The following is a 12,514-nucleotide window of genomic DNA, read 5'->3' on the forward strand; positions in this document are numbered from 1 at the left end:
TCGTACAAAGATCAGTCGCCTGTATATAGGCTTCTGCTTCAATCAAGGCCTCCTGAAGAGTCGCCACCCTTTTTCGAACCAAATCAAATTTGAAGGTAGACCCGTCTTTGAGACCTCTAAAAAAGTCGGTATAAGCTACCTCATCCGGTAACCCTTGAATCTGTATTCTCATCAGGTTGAACCGCCTGATGTAAGAACGAAGCCCCTCCTTCTCGCCCTGCTGAATTGTTCCCAAATCAAGGGTCGTTTTCTTCGCAGGGATGTTCATGGCGAAGTTGGAGGCAAATAAGTAAGCAAGCGTCCTGAAGCTATTTACACAACCAGTCGGCAGGTTGCCGAACCATTGCTGTGCGATTCCTTTGAGAGTCGCTGGGAAACACTTGCACCAAGTGGGATCATCCAACCCTTGAAGGTACATCAGGTTGGTGAATGCCATCAGATGGTCTTCTGGGTTAGTAGTGCCGTCATAGGCGCCTACTAGTACATTTTTTACTTTGGCCGGCTGAGCGGCGTCAGTAATTTCCTTGGAGAAGGCCGACGGCTGTTCACCAAGTCTAAGCAACCGTAGCTTCCAGTCCATAGGTTGGACGTTTTTTGCTGTAGGTCCACCAAATGGAGGTGGCTGCATAAAATACTGTTGTTGCGGCACAAATGGTAAGTTTGGTACCGCCTGGGCACTATGAAAGCCGGACTGACGGGAGGTGCCGCCTGACTGACTCTCATGGTACGACTGAGTATGCCTCATCGAGGCATTTCGTAAACTGTCTTGAAAGTTTGAAGTAGAAGCCGACTCTGACAATCGGTCACTCTTCTTCTGCTCTAGCAGTAGCCGAGCATCTGTGAATGTTTGCTTTGACCCGTCCGCCTGAATATGACGAACCGGTTTCCTATTTCCTGTAGGATAACGGAATTTTGTGAAATCAAGGGCAGGTGGCTCCCGCTTCCTAGATTTAGGATGAGGAGTCGCCTCTCGCCCTTGAACTGGCTTCCTCTTCAGTGAAGTGGAGGGTTTCTTGGCCGACTGCTCCTTGACTGAAGCAGGCGGCTTCTTGTTGATCAGCTCTTGAATCTCTCCCTTGAAGTTCCTCATGAAGGTCATGAGTTCGTTCCTTGTGATGGGAGCAGACCCATCAGTCGGCTGTTGCCGAACAGGCGGTGCGCCTGCTGGCTCGCTTCCTGTTTGAAGATGCTCCCGTTCCCTCCTTTTGGTATGACGGGTACGTCGGGCCCTTAGGGTCCCGTCTGGAGTTGTATGAGTTTCAACTTCAAATTCACTTTCGGTGTCATGGTCCGACTGAACTTGAGGGTCGTTTAGGGGACGCCTCTCTTCAGAAGTCGGTACAGACTTGGATGCCATCTCTGAAGTACTCTCCCCACAGACGGCGCCAAATGTTTCGGGGTTTTCTGATGTCCTGCGGGAGAGTTACAATTCCGAGACTGGAACCGGACACCTGTACCTGCAAAATAACGGAGACTCCTGTGAGCTCCGCCTCCAACGGTCAAGTTAGTACCTGATTAAGGAGTAATTAATGCGGAAATTAAAGTAATAATGTCTCTCTAGGTGATAGTGTTTAAGGTAGGTAATCTGCTTAGTTAGCGAGATCAGCCGGTTATTAGTGTGTTCCGTAATGTTTCTGTCCTGACCCTCCCCTTAATGAGGATTAAGGGAGGTATTTATAACCTTGGGAAACGTGCCCATCCTAGGTTTAGGTAAACCTAGGGCCGATTGGGCTTCCCTCGGAAGTTGGGCCTGGGTGGCCGGTTTCTCCATTAGGCATGGAGTATGCCACATGTCGTGACATAACAGGTCCAAGGTGGACGAATAAGCGCGTGCCACGTGGCAAGCCCTGACAGTTCCAACTAGGGGACACTTGGCAGGTCCTGATTGGCCCACGTGGCGCATTCCGATTGGTAGGAGCAAAATCCCCTAATCAGAGGTGGTGGGGTTTTCTTAGGGTTAGCTAGTTTGGGCCTTTGGGACTTTAAAGCAATTAAGTAATCATTCACCGTATAAAAAAAATAATAAAATAATAATAATAATACATTTTTCGGATATCGAATATCGGATTTTGGATATCCGATATTAGATTTTTCAGAATCGGATATCCAATTCAAAAATTTTCGGATCTGATGCGGATAGGACCATCAGATTTTTAGGTTTTCAGATAGTTTTGCTCAGCCCTACTCCAAATGGACCTCCAATGGGCTGACACGTGTCAAGCAAATAAGCCCTCATAAATTGGCGGCCATCAAGGCCCAATTCCAGGGATAGCTGCAAAACGGCGCAACCCAAATCCCTAGGTTATCAAACCCTAGGACAGGGGCACACCTTTCTAGGACCCTATAAATAGGGAGATTTCCCCAATTATAGGGGCACCTTACATTCATTACATCATTTACTATTCTCGAAAACAGAGAAAACACCTAAGCTCGGATGTATAATTATATAAGTGTTATTTTATGGTAAGAATAATTTTTGAAAGCAAGTTTTTTTAGAGGGAAATTTTCAATATAATGTTGCCAATTGTCCTTTTAAATTCGCCTTTAGTAATATGTAATTGTTTGATAGAACTTGAATAACTAACAATAACCCAAACCTTTTTTTTTCCTTTTTTTTCATTTTGGGTTATTACATGAAAATAGTTATTTTGGAATAATAATAACTAGTGTGTAGCCCGGGCGTTGTACGGATTGCTACTTTAATTAGATCTTGTGATTATCAATTATATACATTTATTTTCATGTTTATAACATATTTTATAAATGGCTTAAATGGTTAAGTAACTAGCCGTAGGTGACGTGGCGTGGTCTACGTGACACAAAGACGTTCTTAGTAACGCTTTTTAGTAGATTAGTATATATTCCTCTAACATCATCCAAATCCAATGGCTGTAGCTAGGGACTTGTTTGCAATTTTAAATAGTCCTAGATACTAGCTTGACCATTGGAGCGAAAAAATGTAATCAACTTAGTGCCAAGCTAATTTGCTTGAAAAAAACTTGTCAAAAAGAAAATGTTAAATAGTAAGCTAACAACTAGCCATTGGGAATCAAACTAGCTGCAAACATAATTAGGTTGAAAGTATATGTGGCATGACAATTAGCTTGTCATTGGAGTTGCTCTAAGCTAACATCCAAATCAATATATAAATGCCTTTAGACACAACAAGGTAGGCCCATAATGTACAACGAAAAGGTTATCAAATCACAAATAAAATATCCGAATGTAAGGTCTTCATTTCAAGACCATCAAACAACCCTTATAAACATCATACTGCAGATCTGAACACGGTGAATGGTAATTATCTACGTCATCTGTAGCCTACCTGTGGTGATTTTACAAAGAAGTTAAGCAGCAACTGGACAGGTCTCATCAGATGTACCTTCTTTTTACGCCAGAACCAGATTGCTGCATTATATTGCTCATTGCGTATCGTTTTAGTGGCAGCCCTCCAATCATACTTTTCCATCTCTTCACGAGCAGCTTTCCCAATGGTCTCTCGCAGTTCTCGATCATGCAATAGAGGCTTCAGTTTACTGAGGCAATCACCAAGGTCCCCAGGACTAAAGAGAAAACCAGTTTTACCCTCTTGATCTTCAGGTATTATGTCAGGGATTCCTCCTGCACGAGCACCCACGACAGGAATTCCAGATGACATGGACTCCAATACAACAAGACCAAGAGTCTCAGATTCCGAGGGCATCACAAAAACATCACCACTAGCGTATGCTTCAGAGAGTTCTTCACCCTGCAACATTCCAGTGAATACAGCAGGCATACCAGCAAACATCTTTTCCAGCTCCTCCCTGAAAGGAAATTATTTACATCATTAAAGTTGATAAAACAAACATATCACCTGTCTTTGGAAGTGCCTTTTTCTGTCTGTTAAGGAAATGACTAAACCAGAAAGCATGGCTCATCACAGTGGCATTGCATTCAAATGACATCAGATATGCTTCAACATAATAAAGCATAAAGTATCAATGATACAATCACACAAGTCATTAACTGTTGGTTGCGTGGTCAACCTAAAGCATCCAGCTTGAGGGGGTAGAGGAAAGGGGGGCACCTGGAGATCTGTCTACATATATCCTTCCCAAAGACCAAAACCTAGCAGCTGTAGCTATATTGAACTAATGCATGACCTTATCTACTACAAAGGCACAAAGAAGATATCAATGAGATTTACCTATAAGGACCATCACCAATAAAAGCAATCCTTGCTTCTGGTAGTTCATCCATTACCCTGCTCAATTACACAAGTCAGATATTTAGGTATATCAAATTAACATACAAGATATTTATGGTGCAATAGGAAAAAGAAATATTAGAAAGCAAATCTCCTCTAGCACAAAACATTTACAGTTCACAAACTCCAAATTTGCAATTTTAGCTCTTCTTAATTATTGAGACGTTAAAATCTCAGAGAAAGACAAATTAAATTACTACAGCAAACCTCGTGATTACAATAGGATGTTTCTCTCATGACCAGTGCTTAAAAAAAAGGGAATAGTTAACCCCTCTATGTTCTACACTACTACTGTGAACAAAACAATACTCAGAGTTAAATTAAGGAAGACTCAAAGTCTCAGACTAAAATAGTAAAAATATCCAGAATATTAGAGCAAACAAACAGCATTTAAACCTTATTAACTGTACATGAGCAATTATTTGAAATATACATATATATACTCCATCCAACATCAACTACTTCATAATTTTACTTTTTTAGGGTTGTCCTAAATAGTTTCCAACTTTCAATAGAGAACCGACCATATATTATGAGTCAAACTGAAAGTGATCGGTTGAAAGCAAAAAGTGGTGGGGATCTAACATCATAGATGATGTGACCTAAGGTTTTGAATTTTCTTCAATGACATCAAGCACAGAAAGTTAAAAGAATATATACATTACTTTAATTAGTTTAATGATTATTTGCTTTACTTATTAAGGGGCGAAATTGGTTCTCACTTCTCAGTTCACATTGTAGACTTCGTTCCCACTGAACTTAATCTGCAACTCAACATTGAAAATATGCAGATTACGCTCAAAAGATGCACATGTCTCAAGATGCACAAAATTTTGCTTCCTTTTAACATAAATTTTTAATGCCTCCACTTCATTACCCCTGCTCTAAGAGGTGTAAGACATGCAAACTGACATTGGAATAAGTTACACATTATCCACGACAAAAGTAAGCGAATTAACATGGCTAGTCAGAACAACCTAGCTAAGATACAATTCCTAATAATTAAACTTAGCTAAGAGAGAAGCAGCAATTCATTATACAGCAGAATTTTATGAACTCTATGAATCCTAATATCTATTCACAAATTTTCTGTCATTATATAAACACTTTCCTGTAGCGAGAAATACCTTTTAAGAAAATCCAAACTCTTTTCAACTCCTAAGCGGCCAACATGCACTATGAGTGGTTTGTCAGGCTCTCCATTACTGATACAGCAGCAAGGATATCAAATATAATATATAGAAAAAAGCTCACATGTAACATAGTACCCTATGATGAATTATGAATATATACTTTACCTAAGTCTCCATCTCATCTCAGATGAACGGAAGCGAGGGTGGAAGCTTTCAGAATCTACTCCTTTATTCCATAGACGAATCCTATTTTCTGTTATGTTAACACATTAAAAAAAATAAAAAAAAAAATAAAAAAAATTGAAACATTTATCATGTAGAAACATAAGAACTTGGCCTATATTCTCACGAGAATAAAAAAGGCCATTCTAAGGATAATAACTTAATAGAATTAAGTTCAAAACGCCGAAGACTAATTACCTGCTGTTACCTTTGCTGCCAACAGATCCTTTGCAATGGCTGCTGAAGGTACAAGAGTGAGGTCAGCTGCTCGGTGCAGAAACTCTGGCGAAAAGAAGTTATTAAAGCTTATTTTAGAAAAACAAAATTGATAATTCATAGTAACCGATTTCAGATATCCAAGAAATACTTACTAATGACGAGCCACATGGGTTTCACTAGCCAACTGAATGTGTATCTTGGAATATATCTGTAGATATACAAGAAACAAATTTGGTTCTATAAGAACTCCCAAAATTATAGGTACTTTCATGCAGAAAAAAAGAAAAAAAAAAAAGATATAGTAACTCACACAGGGACATGAGTATGGTATGACATCACAATTGGCACACACAGCATTTTTGCAATGGCCAGTGCACCAAATACCTACAAACATGTAGATTAATTTAATAAGCTTGCTTATACAATTAATCAGAGATAAAATTGATACACAAAATTAACAGCATTTATTTTCATGCCAACACACCATGATACCAGGAGATGATGCGTGTATGATATCAGGCTTAAATGCTGCAACCTCTGAAATTATTCTGGGACTAAGAGCCAAAGAGAGAGGAACTTTCTGATACCATGGGCAAGGAAAACTGCAAAATCACAAAAGCAGCATTAAACCTAAGTGGGATGTAGATAGCCGAGAGCCTTTTAGGAATAATATTATGACATACAGACATCAAGCACAAGTCAAGCGGACATAGATCAACAAAAATACAAGACGACAGCAGGTGAAACCGCACATTGTCATGCACCAAATAACAAATGTTTTAGGACACACATTCACAAGGATTGCTTTAATTTTATTACAACCCCTGCTATGGTATTTTCTCCATTCAAAATCATGTAACAAATTAATAAAGAAGCAAAACTGGGAAAGTTATTACACATTGCATCCAATAGATGCCGTAAAGCATAGGTTAAAAACAGTGCATGCCCTTTATTCAGTTACATATGAAGACATAAATTCAATAGCAAACAAAGGCCAAGTTCCTACATCATAGCCCATGGAATTTCACAAATGAAATTTTTTTTGTTGGATCCATAAAGTTGAAATAAAAGGTTGAAGACCAATGTATAATAAAGGCTCAAGGTGCACAAAGGTAATATGGATTTTTCTGCGTCTTATGCATCATTGAATTGAAACACACTTAATAACAAGTATTGGTCGAAAACAAAGCAGTTGTGCAGATTTGGGTCCAGTGCGCCTAAGGCATGTCTCATAAAAATTGTCCAACCTCACAAAAAAAGGGGAACAACCTATGTCTCCTTGTGCCTCAGCACCTATTTATAAGCCACTGCAGAAACAGATAATTGCTTGTACCAACAGCATAGTAGGCATCCCAGGAAAATAAAAAGCAGTATAGTCCACATTATTTAAGAAGATATAATTAAGTGATGATTCAATCATTATGCTTAATCTTAAAGCAACATTACCAACCTTCGTGAGCCAATTAACTTTGCTCCATAAAATTCCTCTGGTACTCCTTCATGTGTTGTCACAACCATCACCTGGAAAGATAAACAGTTACCATTGTGTATGCCATGTGTGTGTGTGATACATTTTGGAATTGGGATCTAGATCAATCAGTCAAACAAATAGCCACTAGTATTCTAAGACTTTGTTCTCCGACTAAATATCTTGTACTGATGTTCCTGACAAAAATCAGAATTTAGATGAATGAATAGCACACAATTTGATGACTGGTCAACAATTTTCAATCAAGTGGTTTACTCTATCGGTACTATCAATAACTATATACTAAAAGACACACCAGCAATGACACGTGTCATTTTCCGGTGTGTCCTTCGTTATTTTTTAAAAAAAAAAAATTGATAACAATTCTTATACAATAATAAATAAATAAAAGATAATAAATTTATACATGTATAGAAGATTATAAATATTTTATGTATATTTCCATAATATATTATTAACTATATATTCAAAGAAAATAATTCAAATGTCAAATATTAAAGAATTACTTAAAATTATAGATTTGACGTATCCTTCCAAAAAAAATTATGAATTTTAAATTTAAGCGATATAAAAAAAATTTCTTAACATAATTTGTAATGTCCTACATTTTAGGAAATTAATTTGGTTAATAAAGATACCAATGTAATTTGTTAGTGAAATCATATATATATACAAAAATATATTAACACAAGCGTATTTTAAAATCATGTCCTGCCAGTGGCCAATTATCACCAAGTGCACATAGAGGTATGTGTATCCAAAAGTAATTTAAAGAAAATATATTGGCTAACAGGCTCTTTCATAAATTCAACATAATATTTTAAACAAATTTTTATTTTATAACTAAATGTAGTGTTAATATGAAACAATTATTAAAAATTACCGTGCATAGTGCATGGCACGTGACCTAACTTTGTAAGTAAAATTATATAGTCTCATAAATAGAGAAAATAGTATCTTTACTAGGAAAACCGTTTTCCTATTGAGATAACAAAAAGGTTTTTATAAGAGTTAGTGGAATATATATGTTCAAGTTGTTATAAAATATGGTGTGGATGTCCATTATATTTCATGTATTAATTCGGAAAATTTTACATTTAGAGTTTATTATTATCAAAGCAAACCCTAATTATATTGTAAGATTATATGTACTACCTCCGTTGTATATTATTTGCAACGATTTGACATAAAGTAGAGACGGAAAATGTCTAATCGTTGCAAATAATATGTAACGGAGGTATTATAAATATAAACCTCCATTATATAGAATCAATAAACCTATACTAAAGGCGACACAAGAAATGACACTTGTCATTTCCTGATTAAAAATTTTCCCGTCTTTTTTTTCCTTTCCTTCTTAGTTTTTTTTGACTAAATATTTAATCCAATTATATTCAATTAAATTTTTTACATACATTCTATACACTTGGAAACTTTTAGTCACAAAAATACTAAAATAGATTAAAAATAATGTATTGGAATATATTCTTTTCCAAAATTATAATAATATCATCAATATCAATTTTTTTCTCCAACTTTTATAATTTGATTATAAAATTTATTTAAATTAAAAAAGAAAAATCATTTTGGTAGCATACTTTGTATTAATCTTAAAATTATACTTAACATTTATAAGAACAAAATAAGTTTGTTATAGTATACTTCGTACACAACATATATTGGAAAATTATTTAATTTTTTTAAACATTTATGCGATTATAACTAAAGATATATTTAAAAAGCTGATTATTGAATACAAATTATCCTAAAGTAAAATGAACTCAACTAAACTTTCATATTATGTCGATCAAAGTGTGTCAACAATTTAAGGACAAATGTATATGAGTTCGTATATGGGTACTAACCTAAGCTAATACTTTAATTTTCTTATATAAAACCTTATAGCTTCTAAGTTTCTATAACTATATTTATTTATTTATATAATCTAATTCAATAACCTTTACGTATTTAGTATTGGTATAACCTAATTAAAATTCAAGTTATTTTGTTACAAATAATTTTTTTGGATAAATTATCATTGAATTAACACCATTATTTATTATCTATTTGTTATGAAATTTAATTATGACCGTGCATGGCACGGGACTTAACCTAGTTAACTTATTAAGCACAACGTAGGGAAGGTAAATGATAGGGCTAGTTGGAGTCTCTTACATTCAATGACGGGGTAAAATGGTTTTGGTATTAAATGGAGAAAGTGGATTAAGATTGTCTTTAAGCTCAAATTTCTCAATGTCCTATGTGATACTGTGATAAACCGCTGGTATTTCAATTTCCAGAATTTTCGGACAATGTAACCTTATTTCTCCTTTCTTGTTCAATCTGTGCTTGATGTATTTAGTAACATATTATACAAGGGAGGTGTTTGGATTTAAGTGTTTAATAGACAGTACACGTGATGAAAAAGAGGCAACAACATATAATTTGCAGTTTGCTCGTAAATTACATTCTCGTCTTATTGAATTATCTTTAGTACCTTTAAACAGAATTTGACACTTATTTTTGGTTGTGTTCAGGGAACAAAATAAATTGCTCATTGATTTCCTTTATGACTGTTTTGTAAGAGTACAAGTTGCCCCCAAAAAATGGACATTGTGTTACTGAGTATTATGATCCATTTGTCCAAGTCTAATATTGAATCCAAATAGTCTATAATAGGTTTTCATACTTCTCATTCATGGTCACAACTTGTTTACTTTAAGCTTACTTGAAGCGATAATCCTCTAAGGAGTGGTTTCTAAAACCTGAGAAAATGTCAAGAAAGCTATATGGAAGAAAAAGGGCCTGTTTCTCTACGCCAATACGCCCAGTACATGTGACACACATTCTAAATTGCCTTTTTAATATTCTCTTTCACCTTTTTGTCTCATTCCAAACATCTAAGAGCATAGAAAGGAGATCAAAGAAATTAATATAATAACCAAGGTATGGAGCTAGGGAAAAAAAAAAGGACATGACATATTTTATCATAAAAAGAAATGTACGAGATAAAAATCTCAAAAAGAAATTTTTGTAATGGGAATGAATATAAGAAAAATTTGAAAAGAAAAGTATCATCTCTGCATATAAGCACAGTTTCGAAAAGAAAAGTATCATCTCATGTTCATAGTGTAATGTCGTCCCTAAACTTGTATTTTATTCATATATGTTCATTACCACCCAATACCACCCCTACATGATAATGGATAGAAATGAAAATTGGTGAGTAAAAAGGGACAATATAGAGTGAACTAACAGTGCCATAGGAATGGATATTGATTAGCAAATTTTATATACAATTCATTCCCATTAACGGCCATCATTAATTACCAATTTACCATTCACGACCATCATTAATTACCAATTTACTATCAACTTAACTGGAGATAAATAGCAAACAATTACAATAAGAATATATAAGTATGAAGGATGTAAAGGATTTACCTCATCACCCATTTCACGTAGATATTTAATAAAATTCTGAAACCTGTTTTTATATCCAGACACATAACTGCAATACAAAAAAATGCAAACATAATCAGCAACTGGATTGTAATTTCTCTGTTTTATCAACGCAATAACTATTAGTATAACTTGAATAATTATTGATAGAAATACACACCATACAAGACATGTCCAACAACAACATTCGTTTGTTGGAGAAGCATCTCCACCAAACCAAAAACATAGTTGCTTGATCTCATGATTTGATTATGGCTATAAAGACCTTAGAAACCAGGTTTGATTTACCATCCTACTTCGTATTTGATACTTTGATAGGCAATAGTATATAGAAGGAATGATATTGAATTTATATTTATTTTTGTAAGGAATGTCCCATGTCATTGTACAAGTGTTTCCAAACCCAAATATCTCTTTTTTATTACCATCCGTCACCACGACATATATGGTCGTTATAGGTGGTATTGATTGGTGATGTATTTATTAAGAAACGCATATACTTAGAGATTAACCAATTCAATTGAGATGCATCACCATGGATATTGGCTCCACTAATCAAATTTCAAATAAAGTCATAACCATTACAACCTATTATAGATCAAAAGAATTTGGAAAAAATAATCAATACAAACTCAACACCAAGTGTTGGTCCAAAAGAGCAATAGAAAACTTATTCATCAATCAAATTCAATATAAATTTTGGCGCAAATAAATTGGAATAAAAATCCTGCCAATGTTTGGAATATCTTAAGGCAGTAGACAAAGTAAAATTGTCAAAATTATACTGTAGTTGATGACGTCTCACATTTATTAGCAATTAGCAAACCAACGGAGCTCAACATTACCCGTATCCCCAAATCACAACATATAATTAGCTAACAATTTACACCAAGGGAGTACAATTTAGATTCAGTACATATAATTAGCCAACATCTCAAATTATATGATGAAATAGTAACAATGTTTATACATAATTCAACGACAAAATTCCATTTTACACTAAAGTCTAATAAATTATATGGAGAAGATACTAACGCAAAAGGAGAAGGCTCAACAAAAAGAGCAATCCGACGAGGTTTAGAAGTCTCAGCTTCTTCAAGCAAAGGAGCCTCTTGTTCTTCACCATTAATGGCCATTTTACAAGCTTTAACACCAAATCTATCAACTACCCTTTCTGATTTCTGCACTTCACAACTTAAAGATCTAATCTTTGACACTTTCTGGGGAATGGGTATTTGTCTTTGAGAAGGAAACTGTAAAGAATTGAGAGAAGATGAAGAGGAAGAAGAGCATGTGGGACAATTGGAGAGAGAAAGAGAAGACCTTATTGAAAGAGAAGAAGTCATCATTGAGACTGTTAAATATATGTAGGAGGAGGAGATAGATTATTTAAGAGCTGGACTGATGATGTGTGGTTTTATTTGATTTGTGATAAATTATTTTCGCAATGTGATTGGAGTGTTTTTTTGGGGGAATCCAAAGGCACCTTACTCGTGGGATATTCTAAACTTAAGAGTATAATTGCATATAATTTTGGCATATGCTTCCCCATATGTTTTGTGGGGAAGCCATGTTAATTTCTTGCACGACAACTTTATTGTGACCACGATAAATAAAATCTTACATCATTGTTCATCAATTTCTTATTTTTGCACGGTATTACAAATGTTCTTTAGATCTGAAAATCAATCATTAATAGAGGAGATTATAAAAGTATATCTTCATCATCAAACTTCATAA

At 35.1% G+C, this 12,514-nt stretch overlaps 1 protein-coding gene across 1 annotated transcript; it reads right to left on the reverse strand.

Annotated features, from left to right (window-relative positions):
* Window positions 1–3,086: 3,086 nt before the first annotated feature.
* On the reverse strand, window positions 3,087–12,255 carry LOC110724176 (sulfoquinovosyl transferase SQD2-like). Its single transcript, XM_021903576.1, has 11 exons — window positions 11,810–12,255; window positions 10,757–10,823; window positions 7,274–7,344; window positions 6,308–6,425; window positions 6,134–6,207; window positions 5,976–6,031; window positions 5,803–5,886; window positions 5,548–5,635; window positions 5,377–5,454; window positions 4,190–4,246; window positions 3,087–3,806 (listed from the first exon to the last, which is right to left on the reverse strand). The coding sequence occupies exons 1-11, from the start codon at window positions 12,121–12,123 to the stop codon at window positions 3,311–3,313; spliced, it is 1,503 nt and encodes a 500-aa protein (XP_021759268.1). The 5' UTR covers window positions 12,124–12,255; the 3' UTR covers window positions 3,087–3,310.
* Between the last annotated feature and the right edge of the window lie 259 nt (window positions 12,256–12,514).

Source organism: Chenopodium quinoa, unplaced genomic scaffold (assembly GCF_001683475.1).
Source record: "Chenopodium quinoa cultivar QQ74 unplaced genomic scaffold, ASM168347v1, whole genome shotgun sequence".
Classification (NCBI taxonomy): Eukaryota; Viridiplantae; Streptophyta; class Magnoliopsida; order Caryophyllales; family Amaranthaceae; genus Chenopodium; species Chenopodium quinoa.